General features: G+C 34.4%; 3 protein-coding genes, 1 long non-coding RNA gene and 1 pseudogene across 4 annotated transcripts; 1 reads left to right on the forward strand and 4 right to left on the reverse strand.

Moving 5' to 3' along the window:
- Positions 1–1,433: 1,433 nt before the first annotated feature.
- Positions 1,434–2,686, reverse strand: LOC129874416 (probable LRR receptor-like serine/threonine-protein kinase At3g47570). Its single transcript, XM_055949704.1, has 2 exons — positions 1,988–2,686; positions 1,434–1,850 (listed from the first exon to the last, which is right to left on the reverse strand). The coding sequence occupies exons 1-2, from the start codon at positions 2,634–2,636 to the stop codon at positions 1,501–1,503; spliced, it is 999 nt and encodes a 332-aa protein (XP_055805679.1). The 5' UTR covers positions 2,637–2,686; the 3' UTR covers positions 1,434–1,500.
- A 47-nt stretch (positions 2,687–2,733) lies between these two features.
- Positions 2,734–7,183, reverse strand: LOC129872586 (receptor-like protein kinase). Its single transcript, XM_055947537.1, has 3 exons — positions 6,271–7,183; positions 2,916–3,979; positions 2,734–2,811 (listed from the first exon to the last, which is right to left on the reverse strand). Exons 1-3 carry the CDS (start codon positions 7,181–7,183, stop codon positions 2,734–2,736), a joined length of 2,055 nt encoding a protein of 684 aa, XP_055803512.1.
- Positions 7,184–8,787: 1,604 nt separating this feature from the next.
- LOC129875280 (probable LRR receptor-like serine/threonine-protein kinase At3g47570) lies at positions 8,788–10,713 on the reverse strand (annotated as a pseudogene).
- Positions 10,714–10,808: 95 nt separating this feature from the next.
- LOC129875279 (leucine-rich repeat receptor-like serine/threonine-protein kinase RGI4) lies at positions 10,809–13,476 on the reverse strand. The gene is made up of 2 exons (XM_055950731.1): positions 12,467–13,476; positions 10,809–11,464 (listed from the first exon to the last, which is right to left on the reverse strand). Exons 1-2 carry the CDS (start codon positions 13,374–13,376, stop codon positions 10,809–10,811), a joined length of 1,566 nt encoding a protein of 521 aa, XP_055806706.1. The 5' UTR covers positions 13,377–13,476.
- A 5,305-nt stretch (positions 13,477–18,781) lies between these two features.
- On the forward strand, positions 18,782–21,575 carry LOC129874260 (uncharacterized). Its single transcript, XR_008762859.1, has 4 exons — positions 18,782–18,899; positions 18,994–19,085; positions 19,705–19,751; positions 20,837–21,575. It is a non-coding gene; the product is annotated as an uncharacterized LOC129874260 (long non-coding RNA).
- Positions 21,576–22,265: the final 690 nt, after the last annotated feature.

Below are 22,265 nucleotides of genomic sequence, written 5' to 3' on the forward strand. Positions count from 1 at the left end.
CACCATTTTTGACTGTCTTTCAGAGAGAAGATTCAAAAATTCTTTGTAAGCAATATTTAAATGTAAGAATGTAGTGCTTCTCGTGAGTGTGAAAACTTTTGGATGATTTTCTTCGCTAGCCAATTTTTTTTTCAACTGAAGATATATAGGAAAATTTATAGCCGAGGCTTTGGGCCGAATTTGAAAACTATCAAAAGAGCCGTTTGAAATTTGAAATGCATGTTTGGGGTCAGTTCAAAATGTGACGGAGGAGAGATCAACTAAATCGTCCTTTTGTTTCATATTTGAAGCAATTTTTGTCAACAAAACATAATAGTTTTTTGACTTTTCATAAAGAAAAAGGAGAGAAAGAAGACTTTGTTTTACACCATTTTGACTCATGTTAAAAACAAATTGAAAATTTGTTTAAGAGATGAAAATGGTAGGATGCGGTTATTGAATAAAGAGGTTTCAACCCTTATATTTTCTCTAAGATAAATTGAAGAAAATGGATAGTTAGGAAAAAATTGGACCAAGTTATTTTGGGCTGATCTAGTAGTTTAATTTGGCCAAATTAATTAGTTTTTTTTCTTTTATTAAATTAGTTTTTTTGAACTTCTAATTTTATAACTCGTGTAATATATCAATTAAGAATTATGGAAAGAGTTAAAGTATATATGACTTTAATAAGTATGCAACTTGAAATTAATAATAGTACTATTGATAATGATATATATATATATATATATATATATATATATAACAACGCTTTATTCAGAAAAAAAGTTACAAAACAACGCGTCTAGTCATGTCTTCATCCTTCAATTTTCACCGTAAAAAAACCTTCAATTTTGATAGTTGCCAGAGTCTCTTCTCTCCTTTCTCCCAACAAAGGAAGTACTTCTCTTTTCTGCTCTATTCGTTATGGGCATTATTAATGGAGGAAATACCTTTTTAAAATTGTAAGATTGAAATGAGTATTAAACAAATATCTTAGCTCACCAAGGATCATAGCAATTCAGAGTAATGCCATTTCTTCTCGCTAAAACATTTTCAAACTCAGATGAATCATATTTTTGTTTCTAATCTTTGGAAATTCATTCTAGTTTCTAATTGCTTATATACTGTGTGAGTCAACACCAACATATATATGGAGCATATAGAAACAGTTCTTAAGTTAATACCGAGGGAACACCATGTATTTGTAAGGAAATCAAGTGTTCATTTGCACAAAACGGGGTTGATGGTATCATTTGATGATGCAGGGAAACCACTAAGAGATCCATTTTTTTTTTTGAGAAGATAAGTAACTAGTATATTGAATAGAAAAAAAAAGAAGGAAACTTAGCACCAAATATTTCTAGTCTCATTTTAGACCTCTTTATATCATTAAAATTACATACATAAGAAATGACTTGCTTCCGCAATACAACAAACGTAAGTATGTAAGCAGAAATGAAAGGATAATACAACCCACATAGGTAATCAAGCAGCAATGGGCAGCCGACGGTCTTATTCCACCTAGTGACGACTACTGACAAACTGAAGTCTAATCTTTTTAAGTGTTGAAAGAGCATCTTCCAGTCCAATTCTTGCATCAGGTGTTACTACAGTGCAGCTCAAAGCTAAATCCATGATAGATAAAAGACACTGCATCTTTGCATCAGTTTGTTCATCCCCTAGCTGTACCAAATTAGCATCCACTACCTTATGAATCTTATTTGGAAAAGAATCACTAACCCAACATCGTATGCTCAAGTCTCCAGTAAATCTTTCATCACTTGGTTTGATTCTTGTAAAAGTCTCCATCATCAGGATGCCAAAACTATAAACATCACAGCTCGTAGATACTATTCCATCTTGTCCATACTCTGCAATCATGGTTGAAATGATCAAAAAAGTTTCCTACTTATCGAGGAATATGCTAAAACTGATCATATATATCCGGGGAAATTAATTAATGTTTTGGTATTCTAAGGACATGAGGAAGATGTAAAAGTTACAATACCTGGAGCAATATATCCAATGGTTGCTATTGTCCTTGTTTGAACAAAAGTCTCCCCTGCACCTAACATTTTTGCAATACCAAAATCACAGACATGGCCAACCATTTCTTGATCTAGCAAGACGTTGCTTGGCTTCAAGTCACAATGCACAACCGGATGTGAACAACCATTGTGGAGATAGACTATTCCAGATGCAACATCTATCATTATATCTAATCTCTGCAATAGGTGTAAGAAAAAGTTATGACTATATAGCCATTTTTCAAGTGTCCCATTCGGCATGTACTCCAATACTAAGGCTTTGAAATCAAGATTGGAGCAACTAGTGATAACTTTAGTAAGATTACGATGGCGGAGGCTTCTCAACATCTCACATTCCATATCAAAACTTTTGAATGAACCCTCCAATTTCACATTGAATACCTTCGCTGCCAAAAGAGTACCATCCTTAAGTATCCCTTTGTAGACCTTGCTGAAACTCCCGTTACCAAGCAAGTTGCTTTCACTGAATCCTTCCGTTGCTTGTTCAAGCTCATGATAGGAAATTCTTTCATGCCCTTTTACTATATACACATCTGCTTGACCTGCATTCTTCTTTTTCTTTTGCAATCTTAAAAATACATATGCAAGGACTAATGCAAAAAATAGCATACCCACTCCCAAAAGGATGTACAAAACCAAGATTGCTTTTTTTGTCTTTGACCTCTTGGAAGATTTGATGACGCATGGTGACAGATGATACTTAGAATCACCACAGAGTCCATAATTGGACAAGAAAGATTGCTCGGTGGCATTTGCAAAAGGACCACCAGTGGGAATCTCTCCACTAAGTTCATTAAATGAGAAGTTCAAGTATTTGAGATACACAAGAGCTTCTAATGACTTTGGAATTTCACCACTAAGATTGTTATTGCACAAATTCAAGTGTACCAACCCAAGCATTTTTCCAAATGAAACTGGAATAGGCCCATCTAATCTATTATGAGCTAGAGAAAGATTAATCAATCTATCTAGACCCCCTAGTGTGTTAGGGATCTTACCGTTAAAGTTATTTTCCGATAGATCAACAAAAGTTACAACCTTTAAATTTCCAATCTCCATAGGAATTTCCCCATTTAATAAATTGGACGAAATATCGAATTCTATGAGATCTTGAAGGCTCCCCAAGCTTGTAGGTATGCTCCTATTAAGCCTGTTGTTATCTAGATAAAGATACCTCAAACTGGTAACGTTCCCTAAGCATGGTGGCACTGAACCAGAAAACTGATTTTCTGACAAGTGTAATGCTCCAAGATTCTTTAAATTGCAGATAGCATCTGGTATGATTCCTACTAACTTGTTGCGAGGTAGGTAAAGTTCTTGAAGGTTCAACATGCCTTGGACAGTATTTGGAATATGTCCAGTCAACTCATTGTTAAACAAATTCATCTTTGTCACTTTAGTAAGATTACCAATTTCTTCAGGAATGATACCCTTCAATTTACAACTATGTCCTTCAAAAGCTTGTAGAGAGTCAGAGAAATTTCCAACAGATGCCGGGAGAACACCATCCAATGGATTCAATGCAAAACTCACTGCTTTTAGTTTCCTACAGTTTGTCAAAGATGTCAAGAAGCTCAATGCTGAATCACTAACAAAATTATTCGCCCCCAAGTCTAGAAACTCAAGGTATTCTAAGTTACCAAGTGATTCAGGAATTAGGCCTGTGAAACTGTTAAATGGGAGATCAAGTATTCTGAGTCTTGAGGAATTTGAGATAGAAGCAGAGAAAAAACCACTCAGATTATTGGATCCACAATAAAGTTCTTCTAGGCTGGGTAGTCCATGACCCAAATCTGAAGGTAGAGTACCTGAAAGCCTGTTTTCTCGAAGTGATAAGATCTGCAATAATGACATGTTGAAAATGCTCCCAGGGACGGAACCAGTAAACTCATTTATGTCTAATCCCAGGTACTGTAGTTTCTTAAGATTACCTAGCTCCGCTGGTATCTCTCCTGTCAAGAAATCATATGTATATTTAGTACTTTGATCTTAATTATGATTACTAATATACAAGACTGTAATGATCCTGAAGGTAATTTTTAGCCAATTTAGCAAAATGACTATTTTACTCCTCCTGATAGTTGCCCCGAGTCATGTTTGATCAGTATTCGAAGTTGGTTTTATGAAGTTCTTTGAAAAGTTAAGGTTTTTGGAAAGATTTGAGTTTTGAAGGGCTTCATTTGTCAAATAGTGGTATTCGGTATCATTTGGAATTTCGAGTCTTAGAATGGAATTCTGTCAATTTTATCATCTCCGAAATGTGGAATTTGGTCTAGGAGAGTTGACGGAATGATATTTGGAGTTGTAAGGAGGATTTGAGGTCCTAAGTTGGAAATTCTTGAATTTTTTATCATAGAGTTGATTTTGGTCAACATTCGAATACTCGAAATTGAATTCCGACTACTTCTTTATGTTCGTGGAATGATTTTAGGCCTAGGAGTGGTCTTGGTTGAATTTTTAGAGGTCCCGAGCTCGATTTCATATTTTGAGGGCCTAAAGTTAGTTTGGTTGCGACTTATTGAATTTCGGGTTGAGAATACCTCGAATCTGAATTCTTGTGGTTTCAATGAGTCCGGAACGTCGAAATTAGTATGGTATCATTTATGGTTTGTGTGCATGGGATTCTGAACAAATCCCGAGGGTCTAATCCATGATTTTGTGCTATGTGTGTGATGTTGTTATCTAATGCCTATTGTCTAACCCTTCGCATTCGTGGAGATGGTGACTGCATTCGCGATGGGTAAAGTTGGTGCTCTTTGCTATCTACACTTGTGTAGGTTTCGAGTTCGGACAGTGACTCAGTTTTCATTCTTTCATCCGAGGCCTTGTGAGGAGACTTGAGAAGTAGTTGTTTGATGCCAGGGATCTCCCTTGTCCCTTTTTATTATGCTTTGTTCTATTGGAGTGACAAAGATATCGAGACTTGTACTTATTTTCATTTTTGTTCTATTAGAAGATTGTACATGTGACAACCAGTCTTTGGGTATTGTGGTTGACTAAGACTTCATATATCATATCATAACATCAATCTTTTCCCATTCTAGCTTTTTTTGTTTGATCTTCTCAATCTCTATCAGTTATACAATTTCTTCTTATTTATACTACACTTTATAAAGTAGACAGATAGAGTATCAATTACTTCGTTACTTTGTCCTTTATTTCTCTTCCATGTAATAAGCTCCCTTCTTCCATGCAAGACTATTATTTTTTCATCGGTATTATTTTGCTCAACTCCAATTATAACATACGGGTAAATTTATTCTTGTTAGACAAACTCATTTTTTGTTCCCTTTATTATTTGTTACAGGACTTCAAAATATTTGATCTAGCTCTTAGATCTTTAAATATTGTGTTATTCTAATAAAATTCATGTTTGGAGCAATGCAGAAATCATATTACATACTATCATCATTTGAGATGTACTGAATTACTTCATTTATCCAGTTCAAAAAACAGAAAAAGAAGAAAAAATAAAAGGCACGATTAAGAGAACACAAGTTATAAACAAAAATAAGGTTATTATATCTGACGGTATAATATATATAGTAGCATATATAGTATTGTCTAAATTAATCTTTTACACTTTATTTTTACATTTTTTCCAATCCCAGGTCCCAATACTTAAAAGGAAAACTTACATAAATATACAATATTAAGAAAATATTTACCATTTATAGCAATAAAAAAATAATTTCACTGAACACTTATAATACATTTATAATACAGTTTTAATACATATTGCAGAGAACTATTTATAAAACATATATAATACAAGTTTTATAGATGGATAATACATTTATCACATATTTTAATAGACTTATAATATATTATGTTAGTTTCTTACTACACAAACATAATATATATTTTAAAACACTTATAATACATTTATATTGTATGAATAATTCACTTTTAATACAAGTGTAGATTTATCATAATATTGCTATAAATGGTAATAAATAAAAAATATCGCTAAAATCAGTAATTAATTTTTAAAAAACACTCAATTAAGTAATTTTTCCTACTTAAAAACTTTTTCGATTTAACAATTAATGGGCCAACGTGCAACTCACGTTTTCAAGAATTGCTTCCGCATTGTTTTCTATAATTATTGGATTTTAGGCTGACTTATCCGATGAGAATAAGTAAGTGTCATCACACCCGAATTCGGATCGAAGACCTTACTAGACAAAATTGTAGATATAAAGTTAAATAAAAAAATTCTTCTAAGGAATTATCACATTACCTTCTAGGTGCAGTCCTCCAAGATATAATTCTGTAAGAGCTGTTAAGTTGCCTAACTCTCTTGGTACCGTTCCGGTGAAATCATTTTCAGACAATGACAAGAGTTGAAGCTTTGTGCATTTTTCTATGTTTGGTGGAATAATGCCATCTAGGTAGTTGAAAGAGATGGAAAGCTGTTCCAAGTTTGGAAGATGGTCACAGAGAGTTGTTGGAAGCTTACCAGTAAGATTATTGTAGGTGAGACCAATTTTTTCCATTCGTGAAATGTTATATATAGATGACGGTATAGATCCAGTGAGCTGATTGAACGACAGGTCTAAGAAAGTCATGTAACGAAGATCACTGAGCTCTAGAGGGATCTCTCCTTCCAGAAAATTAGAATGCAATCTTAACACTTTCAGCATTGTTAAATTGGAAAGGGAAGGTGGAATTTTCCCCGAAAATTGGTTGTTCGAAAGGTACATGTATTGAAGGTTAGGTAAAAAACTCAAAAATGATGGAATGGAACCAGTGAAGTTATTGCCTGTGACATTAATCAGTTTCAACCTCTGCAAATGAGCCAACTCTAGTGGCAAATCTCCACGGAAATAGTTGTCACTGATGTCAAGGGAAACAAGAAATGATAGGTTTCCAAGGTGTGGAGGAATGTTACCGTGAAGTTGCATGCTAGAAATGTCTAAAGCTGTGACTCGATAGTGGCGGGAGCCACAAGTGATTCCAAACCAACTGCAAACTGGGCTGGAAGAAGACCAATTTCTCGCTAAGATGTTAGGATCAAAAGAAGAAATGTGAGATTTCAATGCAAGTAGAGCAGTTTCATCAGTGTTGATATTTCGAAAATTAGCTATCGAAGAATGGAGATGTAGAAGAATGAGAAGTGCAGGAGCAAAGAGAAGATTGCAACTTCTGCCCATAACTATAACAGTCAGGTTTATCTTTTTCCAGAAACAAGAATTGATGAGGCATAGTGTTATAATAATCTTTAATGAAGCAAGTGGAGTTTTTTTTTTTTTGGTTTTGTGTGTATTAATTTTGATACTACAAGTTGTATTAGTGAAAGTCAGGTCAATAGTCCTTTTGAAATCTTTTTTATTCCATGTTCATTGGGTCAATGTCTTCTACTTGAAGTTTGAATAGATGATAGTAGACTTCGTCCAAAAGTGAGAACACCTTAATTTAAACTTTAATTTATCAAATATACTTCAAAAATTGGTTGATCATTTTATCCATAATTTTTTTTACCTTCCTATTAGATGAGTAATTCTAATTATAATAATTAATTGGAAAGAGTTCTCATCAGCTTATTGACCAATACAAATTACTTATAAGTTTACAGTTTCACTCCTTTTAGCCTCCATCCGTACGTTGCTTAAAACTTTTGTTTCTTTAAGAGCAAGTTTATTTGATTTCTTTTAGTTTGCTTTGTTTAAAAGGGAAGTACAAGTTGTGTACTATGAGAGTCGACTATCCTTACCTTTCTTCGTCGAAATCTTATTGTACGAAGCTTACACAAATATATAGTTTTAGAAGCAGACATTGAAAAACTATTCTCACATTTTTTTTGGCTATTAATTTGGTACCGCATAAACAAATTAATGTCTACAGTTCCGGCTAAGATTCGGCATAATATGGTTCAAACCGAAAAAATCAAACCTTTTTTTTTATTTCGGTTCGATTTTAAATTTTAAAAATTCAGTTATTTGGTTTGATTTTCGATTTTTAGCTATTTTAATTCGGTTAATCGAAATTTATTTATACACGAGTCATAATAGAGGCTTGAATCCTGTTGCCTAAAGCCACATGCTATACCCTGTAGGACGGTTGCGCATGCACTGGATCTCTTTATATATATACTCATTGTAATTCACTAGAGCTCTTTATATATTATTTTGAACAAAATTTGTTTTTGCTTGTGTCGATTTTACTCTTTTCCTTGTGTGAATATTAGTTGTGCGTGTGTGTTACATTTTTATCTTTATAATTGAAACGGACTAAAGGAGGTGAATTTGTTCAACTAATCTCACAAATCGAAAATTGAACCGAAATAAACCGAACTGAAATTGTGATAACTGAACCGAATCAAATTTATTTTAGTTTGATTTGGATTAACATTTTCACAAATCGAAAATTGAAAAAACGAACCAAATTTACGAATTGAACCGACCGAATATGCCCAGCCCTAGTTTCGGCGACGGCTGATGTGGCACTCCACTGTTCCGGAGCACGAGCGCCTTGCGTACCGGCTCATTAGTTATAATTGCCCACATTACTCGGATGAATTGTGAGCTCACTTGCAAAACTAGTAAAACAGATAACTTCACAAAAAAATCATTTTCATGCCACACTATACCAAAAAAATCTTTAGCGGCAAATAATTAACTATAATAGCTTAATTACCACTAAATATATTTTCTTAATGACAATTACTAGTGGCAATTATATTTTAACACTTTTTGTAAAATTCCCCTAAGTTTATAGTGACATTGGATTCAATAATAATTAACCAATGTCCGTAAAGACTTTAGTACTCTTGCTGTCACATTTATTGCTGGTAAAAGTTCATTTATTGCTGGTAAAAGTTGTTTTATTTGTAGTCATTGGCAACACAACAATCATATATTTCAGAGGTGTTCCTTTTAAATAATTTCTACAGCTCCAGCTTCACATTAAACTCTTCTCTTTTCTCGCCCCAATTTGAATCTCAACCATATATCATTTAAGTTACATATATAATGAAATGAGTTGCTTCTGGTTCCAACTAGTGACGATTAGTGACAAATTGAAGCCTAATCTTTTCAAGTGTTGAAAGAGCATCTTCCATGCTAATTCTTGCATCAGGTGTCACTACAGTGCAACTCAAAGCTAATTTCATGATAGATGACAAACACTGGATTTTTTCGTCGATTTGTTCATCCCCAGGCTGTATCAAATTAGAATCCACCACCTTATGAATACCACTCGGAAAAGAATCACTAACCCAATGTCGTATATTCATTTCTGCGGTAAATATTTCATCACTTGGTCTCCTTCTTGTGAACGTCTCCATCATTACGATGCCAAAACTATAAACATCACAGCTGGTGGAGACTATTCCATCGTGTCCATATTCTAGGAGATAATAAAACAAAAATAAAAAAATTCCAAGTTATACTGAGGAACATGCTAAAACTGAGTACCAATCCATAATTGTTTTGAGCATTCTAAGGGTATGAGGAAACTTTAAAAAGTTTAATACCTGGAGCAATATATCCAATGGTTGCTATTGTCCCAATACCAAAATCACAGACATGGCCAACCATTTCTTGATCTAGTAAGACATTGCTTGGCTTCAAGTCACAATGCACCACCAGATTTGAACAACCATTGTGGAGATAGACCATTGCAGATGCAACATCTATCATTATATCTAATCTCTGCAATAGGTCTAAGAAAGAGTTATGACTATGTAGCCATTTTTCAAGTGTCCCGTTTGGCATGTACTCCAATACTAAGGCTTTGAAATCAGGGTTGGAGCAGCTGGTGATGACTTTTGTAAGATTTCGATGGCGGAGGTTGCGCAACATGTCACATTCTGTATCAAAACTTTTGAACGCACCCTCCAATTGCACATTGAATACCTTTGCTGCCAAAGAAGTACCATCCTTAAGTATCCCTTTGTAGACCTTGCTGAAACTCCCGTTACCAAGCAAGTGGCTTTCACTGAATCCTTCCGTTGCTTGTTCAAGCTCATAGTAGGAAATTCTTTTATGCCCTTTTACTAGATACCCATCTGCTTGACCTGCATTCTTCTTCTTTTTTCGCAATCGTAAAAATACATATGCAAGGACTAATGCAAGAAATAGCATACCCAGTCCCAAAAGGATGTACAAAACCAAGGTTGCCTTTTTTGTCTTTGACCTCTTGGGAGATTTGATGACGCATGGTGACACATGAAACTTAGAATCACCACAGAGACCATAATTGGACAAGAACAATAGACCTGTGACATTTGCAAAACGACCACCCGTGGGAATTTCTCCACTGAGTTCATTAAACGAGAAGTTCAAGTATTTGAGATACACAAGAGCTTCTAATGACTTTGGAATTTCACCACTAAGATTGTTATTGCTTAAATCCAAGATTCCAAGGACAGCATTTTGCCAAATGAATCTGGAATAGGCCCATCTAATTTATTATGTGCTAGAGAAAGTTTCATCAATCTATCCAGACCCCCTACAGTGTTGGGGATCTTACCATAAAAATCATTTTTTGACAGATCAACTAGTGTTGCAACCTTTAAATTTCCAATCTCCATAGGAACTTTCCCACTTAATAAATTGGACGAAACATTGAATTCTATAAGATCTTGAAGGCTCCCCAAGCTTGAAGGTAAGCTCCTATTTAGCTTGTTGTTAGCTAGATAAAGATACCTCAAACTGGTAACGTTCCCTATGCATGATGGCATGGAACCAGAAACTTGATTTCCTGACAAGTCTAATTCTCCAAGATTATATAAATTGCAGATAACATCTGGTACGGTTCCTTCTATCTTGTTGCCACCTAAGTTAAGTTCTTGAAGGTTCCGCAAGCCTTGGATGGTTTTTGGAATATGACCACTTGACCAGTAAACTCATTGTTATCCAAATTCATAATTGCCAGCGTAGTAAGATTACCAATTTCTTCAGGAATGATGCCCTTCATTTTACAATTCGATCCATCAAAAATTTGCAGTGAGTCAGAGAAATTCTCAACTGATGCAGGAAAAACCCCATCTAGTGGATTCCAACCAAATCTGATTACTCTTATTTTCCTACAGTTTGTCAAAGATGCAAGGAAGCTCAATGTCGAATCGCTGGAAAAATTATTTGCCGCCAAGTCCAGAAGCTCAAGGTATTGTATGTTACCAATTGATTCAGGAATTGGACCTATGAAACTATTGATTCCGAAATCAAGTCCATTGAGTCTTGTAAAATTTGAGATAGAAGCAGGGATAAAACCACTCAAATAATTATCTGCACAGTTAAATTTTTCTATGCGAGGCATCCCACGGCCTAATTCTGAAGGTAGAGTACCTGAAAGACTGTTTGCTTCAAGTGCTAAGTTCTGTAGTGCTGACATGTTGAAAATGTTTGCAGGGACTGAACCAGTAAACTCACTGTGGTATAATGACAGCACTTGTAGGTTCTTCAGATTACCTAGCTCCTCTGGTATCTCTCCTATAAATGGAAAAAATATATGAGTAACATTTGGTGGAAGAGAAAAAAAAGGAAGAAAATTCCAGATTTCTACCAAGTAAATATAATACTACCGTGTTGTGAACCGTTAATCCGTAAGGGCCTATTAGCTAGAATTAGTGAAGGAGAATGATGTTGTTCCTGTATCAAAGTTAGCAAACCAAAAACAATAAAAATGAAAAGAAAAAAATAGTATTCGAGTTCATAGAATTTACAGTGTATCCTTAAGGAATTTAATTCCCTCACTGTACCCGAGTTATGGATTATTTCCTCTCAAGATAAAACGGATAAACTATTAAAAAAGTAGCAGTACCTCAAGCTTCAATAATTTTAACGAAATTAAAAACCAGCAACGAAATCACACAAAGACTCTACTTTGTTTGTAAGAAATGGATACAAAAGAGGGAGAAAAGTCAATGTTGAAAAATGAGAGGAGAATCCTCCATTTATAAACAACAAAGGGTAGTGTGCACAAGTGTTAATTGTGCCTTATCGAAAAGGTCACAACCCTTCGCAAAAATTACAACCTTTCAGAAAAGTCGCAACTCTTCAAAAAGTCACAACTTTTTGAAAAAGTCACAACCATTCGCAAAAGTCACGACCTTTCAGAAATGTCACAATCCTTTGAAGAAGAGCACAATCTTTCAGAACGGTCACAACCCTTTAAAAAAGGCACAATCTTTCGTAAAGATCACAACCCTATATTTCTTATTCACATTTTTAAAACCTAACAACTGATTCAGTTGGAATTATTGGTGCCGGGTAAAATGTTGGAAAGTTTTATTTAAGATCCAGGCCTAATTAGGAACCAGTTAAAAAGGATTGGGCATTAGAAAGAAGAGTCCTATGCTAATTATGTTGAAGCTTTGGCTCCAATTAGTATTGTTCACTATTACTTTGTTGCTCCAATTCTTAGTTGTAATTTGGATTCAGTAAGTGTAATATACATTAATATTGTGTTGAGAAATACGGGTTGTTGCATACCTCCTAAATGTTGTTCTCCAAGATATAATCCTGTAAGAGATGTTAAGTTGGCTAACTCTCTGGGTACAGTTCCACTGAACTCATTGATAGATAATGACAGGATTTGAAGCTTTCTGCATTTCTCCAAGGTTGGTGGAATAACGCCATCTAGGTCATTTCTTGAGAGGTAAAGCCCTACCAAGTTTGGAAGATGATCACATATAGTTGTTGGAAGTTCACCAGTAAGATTGTTGTTGGTCAGAGCAATGACTCGCATGGTTGTACTGTTAAATATTGATGGTGGTATAGAGCCAGTAAGGTGGTTACTTTCCATGTTTAAAGCAGTCATGTAACGAAGATCACCGAGCTCTTGAGGGATCTCTCCTACTAAAAAATTTCCCTGTATGGCCAACACTTCCAGCTTTGTTAGATTAGAAAGGGAAGATGGAACTTCCCCAGAAAATTGATTGTCCGAAAGGAGAACAATGCGAAGGTTAGGTGACAAACTTAAAAATGATGGAATGGCACCCGTGAAGTTATTGCTTGTGACATTAATCAGTTTCAACCTCTGCAAATGAGCCAACTCTTGTGGCAAATTCCCATGGAATGTGTTGTCACTGATGTCAAGGGAGACAAGAAATGAGAGGTTTCCAAGGTGTGGAGGAATGATACCATAAAGTTGCATGTTAGAAATGTCTAAAGCTGTGACTCTATGGTGTCGGGAGCTGCAAGTGATGCCAATCCAGCTGCAAACTGGTCTGGAAGAAGACCAGTTGGTTGCTAAGATATTGTTAGGAGCGAAAGAAGAAATGTGAGATTTGAAGGCAAGAAGAGCAGCTTCATCAGTACTAATATTGGGAACAGAAGAGAGTGAAGTATGGAGTAGAATGAAAACCACAAAAGCAAAGAGAAGATTGCAACTTCTTCCCATAACTACAACTGACAAAACAAGAACTGATGAGGCAAATCAATGATCTTAGATGATTTATTTAATGATATCAAATTCATACGAATATCAATATACTGTTGTTAGTCTCTGGAGTATTTTTTGGTTTAGAGTGTCAATTTCGAGTTCGACAAGTTCTTCTATTAGTGACCGACCCTACAGGGAAAATGTCTTTTGTCTTTAATGAGATGTGCAAGAAACTTCAACCTGAAATTTAAGTCTTGGTCTTTCTGATAAGTACTTGTGGCCTTGCATTTTGAGTACTCACATTAGTCTTTGGAGTGTTTTTTGGGTTAAGAATGTCAACTATCAATAGTCCCCTCTACCCTTCAACTCACGACAGTGTGAAAACAAACCAACATGAATTGTGGTGCAGTAGTAGGAGTGTTTCATTCATAATTAGAGGTCTCGAGTTTAAGTCTTAGGTATGAAAAAAATCCTGCTTGGATCATCACACCAAATGGGTGATACAACCAAAAAGAACCACACCTAAAAGGTAGCTATTAAGGTGGGACAGCTCAAGGTTATATAAGCCTCACATTAGCTCCCCATTTAACCGATATGTTCCACCAGAACAGTAGGGACTGGATCCCTTATCAGAAATCAGTGCAAAATGAAAACCACAAAAGCAAAGTGAAGATTGCAACTTCCTCCCATAACTACAACTGACAAAACAAGAACTGATGAGGCAAATCAATGATCTTAGATGATTTATTTAATGATATCAAATTCATACGAATATCAATATACTGTTGTTAGTCTCTGGAGTATTTTTTGGTTTAGAGTGTCAATTTCGAGTTCGACAAGTTCTTCTAGTGAACACTAAAAAATGGCATTAGTGACAGGCTCTAGCCTTTAAAATATAAGATGTGCAGGGCCGGCTCTAGCCTTTAAAAATAGCCTACAGGGAAAATGTCTTTTGTCTTTAATAAGATGTAAAGTCCATGTAGAAAATTTTGGTTAATAACTTAGATGAGACCCAAGAACACAGGTTCCCGTCCATTGATATCGTTTGAATGCATATGTTATTTCTTGATGTGATCTTATAGTCATCCAACTCTTGGTTACCATTTGTATAAGTTGATGTGGGGCGTCTTAAATATTTAAGAAAATAATTAAATGACTAACATATAAGTTCCAACTAATATCTTGATTTTGCACAAATAATTATCTATCGTAAATTAGATGAAGTTTAAGAAAAAAGAAAGAAAAAATCACACAATTTTTTAATGAAAAAGTAGATTACCTACTCCGTCTCTTAAACAATATAATATCAAAAATGAATCAAATTTGTTTCCTATTAAATTCTAAGACCAGGCGTACATGCCATGGACCTAACCAAAAATTTGTTGAAGAACAATTTTATTTAAATAAGCAAAAAATGGAGTAAATTAAATCACAATTAGAGCAAAAATTTCAAATATCTGGATGTAAGTACATGAAAAGAAATTCACAACAATTGACATATAAAAATTAATATGCAGTGATGTTGGTTCCGATTTGGGGAGAGGAAAGGTTCCTTTTTCTGAGGGTACTCCCAGGCCTGTAGCTCAGAAGATTAGAGCACGTGGCTACGAACCACGGTGTCGGGGGTTCGAATCCCTCCTCGCCCACAACCGGCCCAAAAGGGAAGTACTTTTCCCTAAGAACTATATAAATTACCTTGAACAATATAATATCGAAAACGAATCAACTTTATTTTCTTGCAATGAAGTTCTCTCTTCCACCTTGAATCAATTTTTTATGAACTTAAGTTAGCATTCATGTGCAATAAAAGTCTCGTAGAAATCAAATATGACATCAATTATTAGTGTCACATATGACAATAATTTTTAGAAAAACCACTAAAAGATTATGAAATCAAAATCATAACTAACTCGTAAGGATGGATCATGAATGAATTGGTATAACAAATGATATCCCATAAGAGATGATAGAAATTGATTTGTGTGCCAACACTTTCTCAATTGAGCTTGCATTAGAGCAAAACTATATATGAAACTTTGAATGTCGTAATTTTGATACAAAACTATAATTTTAGCTATAGTGCAACAAAGAAGACTTGATAATTGCTCCTCAATATCGACAATGTCTCCAATAATAGCGTTATAATTAAAAGGTAAATCATAACATACCTCTTAAAAGCTTAAATCCAAATATCATGTCCTAACTTTTAGGTAAAGTAATTTGAGTCACTATTGAATTTCTTTTCCTTCTATAAAAGTGTCTTTACTTATATCGTAGAAAACAAATAAAAACCCCCAAAATAAAAGGCATGATAATTAGGTCACCTTTTTTTTTTATTACGTTTAATATATTGGAATTGGAGAAAAAGGACTATTGTAGAGTCCGGTATTAATAATTTTCCTTAGCCTACTCTTTCCATATATTTTATATATTTTAATTACTCTAATAGCTTTTAACATATATTTTTCTTTTACTATAACTTTTAAAACTCCTTTTTACGTACATAAAGGAAAAAAGAAAATCCATCAATATTAATTCTCCCTATATTTTTCCTTTGCCATCTGAGGACTTTTTTTTTTAAGTACACAGAGAAAAAAACCTATCTACATTGATTCTCCTTATATTTTTCTCTTATCATATATTTTAAGACTTCTCATTTTTCAAGATTATAATAAATATTATTAAAAATAATTAAATAATAATTTAAGAAGAATTGTAAAAAAATAATTTTATTTAAAATCGAATCTTTTAATAAAGGACAAAAAACTCAATTAATATTTTAAAAATTTTAATATAGTATAGATTAAGAGGCAGAAAATGCATAACATTGAAAGTACACCTTTTATTGATCAGGTAAACTTCATACAAAAAGTTTTTGAAAACTCTCAAGAAAAAATGTTAGCAATTGTATGAATTCATCAGTTCAGAAAACAATAAGTTGCACAATTTATTTATTAGGAATGATAAAAGTTCACCAATTTCAAAATGTTTGAATGAAGCAGAAATTGAAGAAGCCTTCTACCCATTTTAAAGAACACAGTAAAAGGAAAGAGTGTCTTTTTTTGAGAAGATGAAATGAAGTTGTCTGATGACTCAGACAAAGTCAATAAAGCTTAGGTGTGTATTTTGTCTCCAGTATTTGCTACGTGGAAGAAATCACAAGGGTATATGACGGATTTATTTTCCACCGCTTGATCAAAATATTTTGCTGATGGACTAGAATTTTCTATCATGTGCTGAGTCACGTGAAAATATATTAGTTTGTTATTTTCAGTCACATACCAACAAATAAGAGTTGGATAGGTGTATGAGATCAAATAATTTTTTATTCTTTATGCAGCTTTCTAGTGTACAAATAAGTAAAAAGTATTTAATTACACTCTTTTATTTTATTATATTTTTCATTATTTTCGTCCATAAAATTCAATTTTTTTTATTTAGATACATTAATTCGGTAATCCAGATACATAAATTCTGATTCATAAATTATCTCTATGTTCAATATATCATGCTTTAAATGTTACCTGCTGATACATAAAATTCTAATTAATGTATCCGAATTACTGAATTAATGTATCCAAATTACTAAATTAATATATCCAAATTACCATATTTTTAAAAAAATTCTGTAAATTGAAACAGGATAAAAAAAAATAGTAATTAGTCATCTACACTATGTGATTCCTAAAAAATCTAATATGTATAGAGAAATGAATACTACAGGGAAAAATCCCTCCAACTATTCTTTTCACTATTCTTTCACTGTTATAAAACACACTAACTTAACAATTAATTAGACAGAAAGATAGTGTATGAAAGAAAGAACAGAAGAGAGAAAAAAGGAATTATTGTGTATGTATATTCTATGCTTTCTTTGTGTTCTGTTTTCTTTTACATACCAAGAATGACCATATGTATATAATAATAGGAGGAGAAGACAAGTTGAGCAACTTGTCAACTTGCTAATTAGTGGATCTAGAAATGGACATCCACTATGCTAATTAATGAATCTAGAAATGGGCATTCACTATTCCTTAACACTCCTCCTTGGATGTCCACGTAAAATGTGTCTCATTAAAATCTTACTAGAAAAAATACAACACATAATATTTAGTATAGATAAAATAAAATAATAATAAAAAATGTTTTTTTCTAAAAAAATTAAAGAAATCAGTTGCACCCAGATGCATAGGCTCAATATTATCCTCAAAGATAAATTTTGTCTCTGGATTATTTTCTGCTCTTTTCAAGGACGCCCGATATAGCTGAACCAAGCGTTTTGATAACCGGCAAGTCGCGACCAGTGCACCATACCTTCACATCTATGACATACACTTTATAAATTTTTCTTTGGTAAAGCTTCTGGCCTTTTACTCTAACTTTTATATTATTGATCATTTCTCGGTGTCAGCCGAGCATCATGATTATAATTTTTTCTTCGATCATGACCACGATCATGACTGGGCCCATGGCCTCTTTCGCGTTGGTTATAATTTGTCTAATTCACTTCAGGGAGTGACAAAGAACCAACAGATCGACTATCATGATTTTTCATTAATAGTTCATTGTGGCGTTCAGCAATAAGAAGGTGAGATAGTAATTCAGAATATTTTTTAAAATTATTTTTGCGATATTGCTGTTGTAGGAGCATATTCGCGGGTGGAAATGTGAAGTATATTTTTTTGAGTTTATCTTGCTCAGTTATTTCATCTCCGCATAAATTTAACTAAGTTATAATTCTAAACAAGGCAGAATTATATTTAATTATATTTTTAAAATCCATTAATCGCAAGTTTAGTGTTATAACCCGTATTTTGAACATTAGGGCATTTCGGGATAACGGTAATAAGTCAAGGGAAACGCTATGGTTGATCTTGTTGGATACAAAATTCTTATGACTAAATTGAAATTTCAACTTGGAAATATTAGAAAATGTAAGGGGCAAAATTTGGAATTTCTCATGGAGGATGTTATATCCCGTATTTTATACGGTTGGATGTTTTAAGGTAGCCGTGGTAAAGTTAAGGAAATGAACATCTTCCAAAATTTATTTAATATACAAGTTGGATATGAATATTATTTATGATCATTAATAGTGTGGAAATATTGGAAATGGCAAAGGGCAAAAAGGAAAATTCGCAAAGTGGCCTATGGTAATATTGTGAAAGGCTAGGGGTAAAATAGGAATTTCACAAAGTCTTCAAGAAGACTCATGTGGGATCCACATGCCACATGGCAGCCCATGATTGGAGAAAAGGGGTGTGTTGGACCAATGAAACCTTGACATGTGTCACCACTTAGATCTTGACATGTGTCGCCACTTAGAGCTTGACATGTGTCACCACTTAGGGGATGACATGTGTCACCCCTAAAGATGTATATATATATATGAGTCTTATGACTCATTAATTTCCATAATCATCTAGAGATTTCAAGAGAAACAAAACGGAATTACAAGAGGAAAAAAAACAATAGAAGAGAGGAGAAGAGAAACTTAGGCTAGAAACAAGGAAAGAGCTACGATTTTGGGAGGAGAAAAAGGTAAGTTCTCCAATTCCGTTCCAAGAATTAATTATATGAGATATACCATGATGTTATGAATATGTTAGTAATGAAATTTTATGGTTTGAGGCAGCCCAAAACGTTACCAAACAGTTCCTAAGTTTCAGCTGCGCTAAAGGAAATTTTGAGGCAAGTTTTAGCGAGTTTTGGTGAATTTCGGGAAAGGTAAAGTTTTCTGTTTTGAACTGGACTTTATGATGATGTTATGAAGTATATTACATGTCTTAAAATATGCTGGAAGTGGAAAAAAATGTATAAGGATGTTTGACGTTGGAAACAAACTAAATGGAAGTCGTAGTAGTTAAATCGAAGTCGCGTAGTGTGTTGTTGTTGTGGTGCTGCAGTTTGGTGGTGGTTTAATTGCATGTTTCAGGGATTTTAAAGTACTCAAAAATGGATGTGGGTGCTGCTGGTTGCAGCCACACAACCCTCCGTTTGGTATGACTACATATTTTACGAAATAAAGGTTAAAAACTCTATTTTGGTACCGTAGTTTGGAATGAGTTGTATAGAGCTTGTATTGTGTAAAGTTGAAGTGATTTACTTGTATACATGCTGCTGGATGTTGTTGTTGGTATGGTTGTTGACATGGTGGCCGAGTTGAAAACTCGGGGATGTTCAAGTTACAGGGGAGATGCTGCCCGATTTTCGGTAGATTCGGAGCTAGTAATAAACTAGTCGAGAGACATAGATAAGGAAATGATTCCTATGGTTACTTGGGTGTAGAGTTGGAAATTGGAAAGTGAAAGTTTATTAACCTTAGTATTAATTTCATGTTAAATAGGTTCAAGAGACGACGAGGCGAGCATAGTTAAGAGTAATTCGTAAGAGGTACGTAAAGCGAACCTTTCTTTCCTTTGGCATGTCTTTGTCATAAGTACGTAAAGCTTATACTTTCTCTTCTTTTGGCATGTATTTGTTATAAGTATGTAAAACCTTTATTTCTTTTGTCATGTTTTTGACATAAGTATGTAAAGCATATTCTTTCGATTTTCATGTTTTGACATAAGTATGTAAAGTTAATCTTTGTTTTGGTATGGTATTTATGAAACAAAAATATGACTTTTATATAATTTCAAAGAGGTTCCTATTCCTAGAGCCATTAGGATGGCCAATTCCTTGATTTCCAAAAGGCATTTTATTATGCTTCGATACATCTATATGATTCCAGAAGATTTATTCTGATATAATCCAGGGTAACTTTCGAAAGGTATTTGACATGAGTCTCGTCTCGATTTTTAAATGATAACTCATTTTGATTATTCCATTGAGTCTTAAATATGATTTAAATTGCATATAGTTTCTCACTACTCCACTCGTGGATGCCTCAATGCTTCCTTCACTGAGCCTGGGCCAGGATATGTTTTCGTGCGTATTTCTCTGCATTATTCGCCGTGTCCCGACGTGAGGGGGAAGGTATGACATGTACCATGGGGTGGTAAATATTATGCCACGGAGTTATGCTGTGCCATGTACATATATGTTTGTGATATGATATGATATGATTTGATATGGCCATCTGATATGATATGATTTGTTACGGAGATATTCCCTACTCTGGTGTTATGCTGTGCCGTGGTGCCGATGATGGGAGGGCAACCACACTTTGTTCACCGAGTCCCATAATGGGGCCGGATATGGCATATGTTTTTCTGTATACATTATTGGAGGTTTTGATCAGCATTTGATATCTTCGGATATTTTGCTCAGTTTGTACATTCTATCGCGGTAATGACTTTACTTATTACAACCCATTATATGTGGTTTAATAAGCATTTGATATTTATGGATATTTTGCTCATTTTTGCACTTTCTGCTCTGGAAATAACTTTACTTATTACAGTTCATGCTCTACATACTTAGTACATTTTCCGTACTGACCCCCTTTCTTCGGGGGCTGCGTTACATGCCCGCAGGTACAGATGATTGGTTTGTTGATCCGCTCGCTTAGGACATCCAGCATGTTGGTCGACAGTGCTCCTTTGTTCGGAGCCCTATTTTGGTACTGACACTTTCTGTTGTGTATATATATATATATATATATATATATATGTTGTTCAAGGTATGGCGGGGCCCTGTCCCGTCATATGACTAGGATATCATTCTGTAGAGGTCTGTAGACATGAGATGTGGGTTTTGTATATATGTTTTGGGTTTTTTGTATTTCGTGATGGCCTATCGGCCCTCGTGCATTATATCTATTTAGAGATCCCTTCTGATCATTACCTATGTTTATTCGAGTGATGTACTAAGTGGGGCTAAGGGTACGTATGGGTGTCCAACTCGGGCACCAGTCATGGCCCACGGAGTTGGGTCATGACATTTAGTCAATCATGACATGCTTGTGGAAGCATGACCAACTTCAGATGGTCATATCTTTCTTTTAAATTTTTTCACAATGTAAGGGGGTCTTTTAATGTGAGATATTATAATTTTAGCCCCTTATCAAGATGGTGGCGGAGAAATATCATGGTGATGACTCCATCAATAGAGTCTTTACAAGCAGTAAATAGAAGCAAAGAAGGCAACGAAGGTGAAGAACACAGTGACTGCAGAACAGAGAAGAGAAGATGAAGAAGTGAAGAGATGAAGTGTAGAGAGAAGGAAGAGAAAAGTATAGAGAGAGAAAGAAAAATCTGTAAAATGAATTGTGTATTTTCATCAGAAGGGTCTTGCACCCTTATATACTATCCTTTTTGTACATAGTAATGTATTGAGTATTTGTACAAATATACTCAGTAACTAATTCAGTTACTAACAACTTTCTAACTAAATCTAACAAATTATAACTAACTCCCAACTAATTCTAACAACTTCTTAACCATGATTGCTTGCCACTACCAACTATGGTTAACACTCCTCCTCAAGCTCATGGTTTGAAGAGATTCAATACACCAAGTTTGTTCAGTAGTTGTTGATGCTGTGTTTTACCTAAGCTTTTTGTGAGAATATCAGCTAGTTGGTCCTTGGTATGAATGAAGCTAGTTTTCAGCATTCCTTGACATATTCTCTCTCTTACAAAATGACAGTCTATATCAATGTGTTTGGTCCTTTCATGGAAGATAGGATTTGCAGTAATTTGGATTGCTGCTTTGCTGTCACATATCATATTTACAGGAAGTTCAATGGGAACTCCTAGTTCTTTGAACAAGCTTACCAGCCAGGTGACCTCAGCTGCACAGTTGACCATGCTTCTAAACTCAGCCTCAACTGAGCTCCTGGACACTATCTCTTGTTTCTTTGATTTCCAAGAGATCAAGGCTCCACCAAACTTTACCAGATATCCAGTAACTGATCTTCTTGTTTCAAGACAAGCTCCCCAGTCTGAATCACAATAGGCAGTTA

The sequence above is a fragment of the Solanum dulcamara genome, chromosome 11, assembly GCF_947179165.1.
Source record: "Solanum dulcamara chromosome 11, daSolDulc1.2, whole genome shotgun sequence".
In the NCBI taxonomy this organism is placed as follows: domain Eukaryota; kingdom Viridiplantae; phylum Streptophyta; class Magnoliopsida; order Solanales; family Solanaceae; genus Solanum; species Solanum dulcamara.

Excerpts from the sequence above, each read along its gene's own strand:
- LOC129874416 (XM_055949704.1), bottom strand. The coding sequence starts at position 2,636 with ATGCTATTTTTTGCATTAGTCCTTGCATATGTATTTTTAAGATTGCAA. Across the intron at positions 1,851-1,987 it reads CATTGGATATATTGCTCCAG|AGTATGGACAAGATGGAATA; the intron begins GTATTGTAACTT and ends CCATGATTGCAG.
- LOC129872586 (XM_055947537.1), bottom strand. The coding sequence starts at position 7,183 with ATGGGCAGAAGTTGCAATCTTCTCTTTGCTCCTGCACTTCTCATTCTT. Across the intron at positions 3,980-6,270 it reads TGGAGGACTGCACCTAGAAG|GAGAGATACCAGCGGAGCTA; the intron begins GTAATGTGATAA and ends ATTTCTTGACAG. Across the intron at positions 2,812-2,915 it reads TTGGAAAAATGCTTGGGTTG|TGGAGAGATTCCCACTGGTG; the intron begins GTACACTTGAAT and ends TAATGAACTTAG.
- LOC129875279 (XM_055950731.1), bottom strand. The coding sequence starts at position 13,376 with ATGGGAAGAAGTTGCAATCTTCTCTTTGCTTTTGTGGTTTTCATTCTA. Across the intron at positions 11,465-12,466 it reads TGGAGAACAACATTTAGGAG|GAGAGATACCAGAGGAGCTA; the intron begins GTATGCAACAAC and ends TTCCATTTATAG.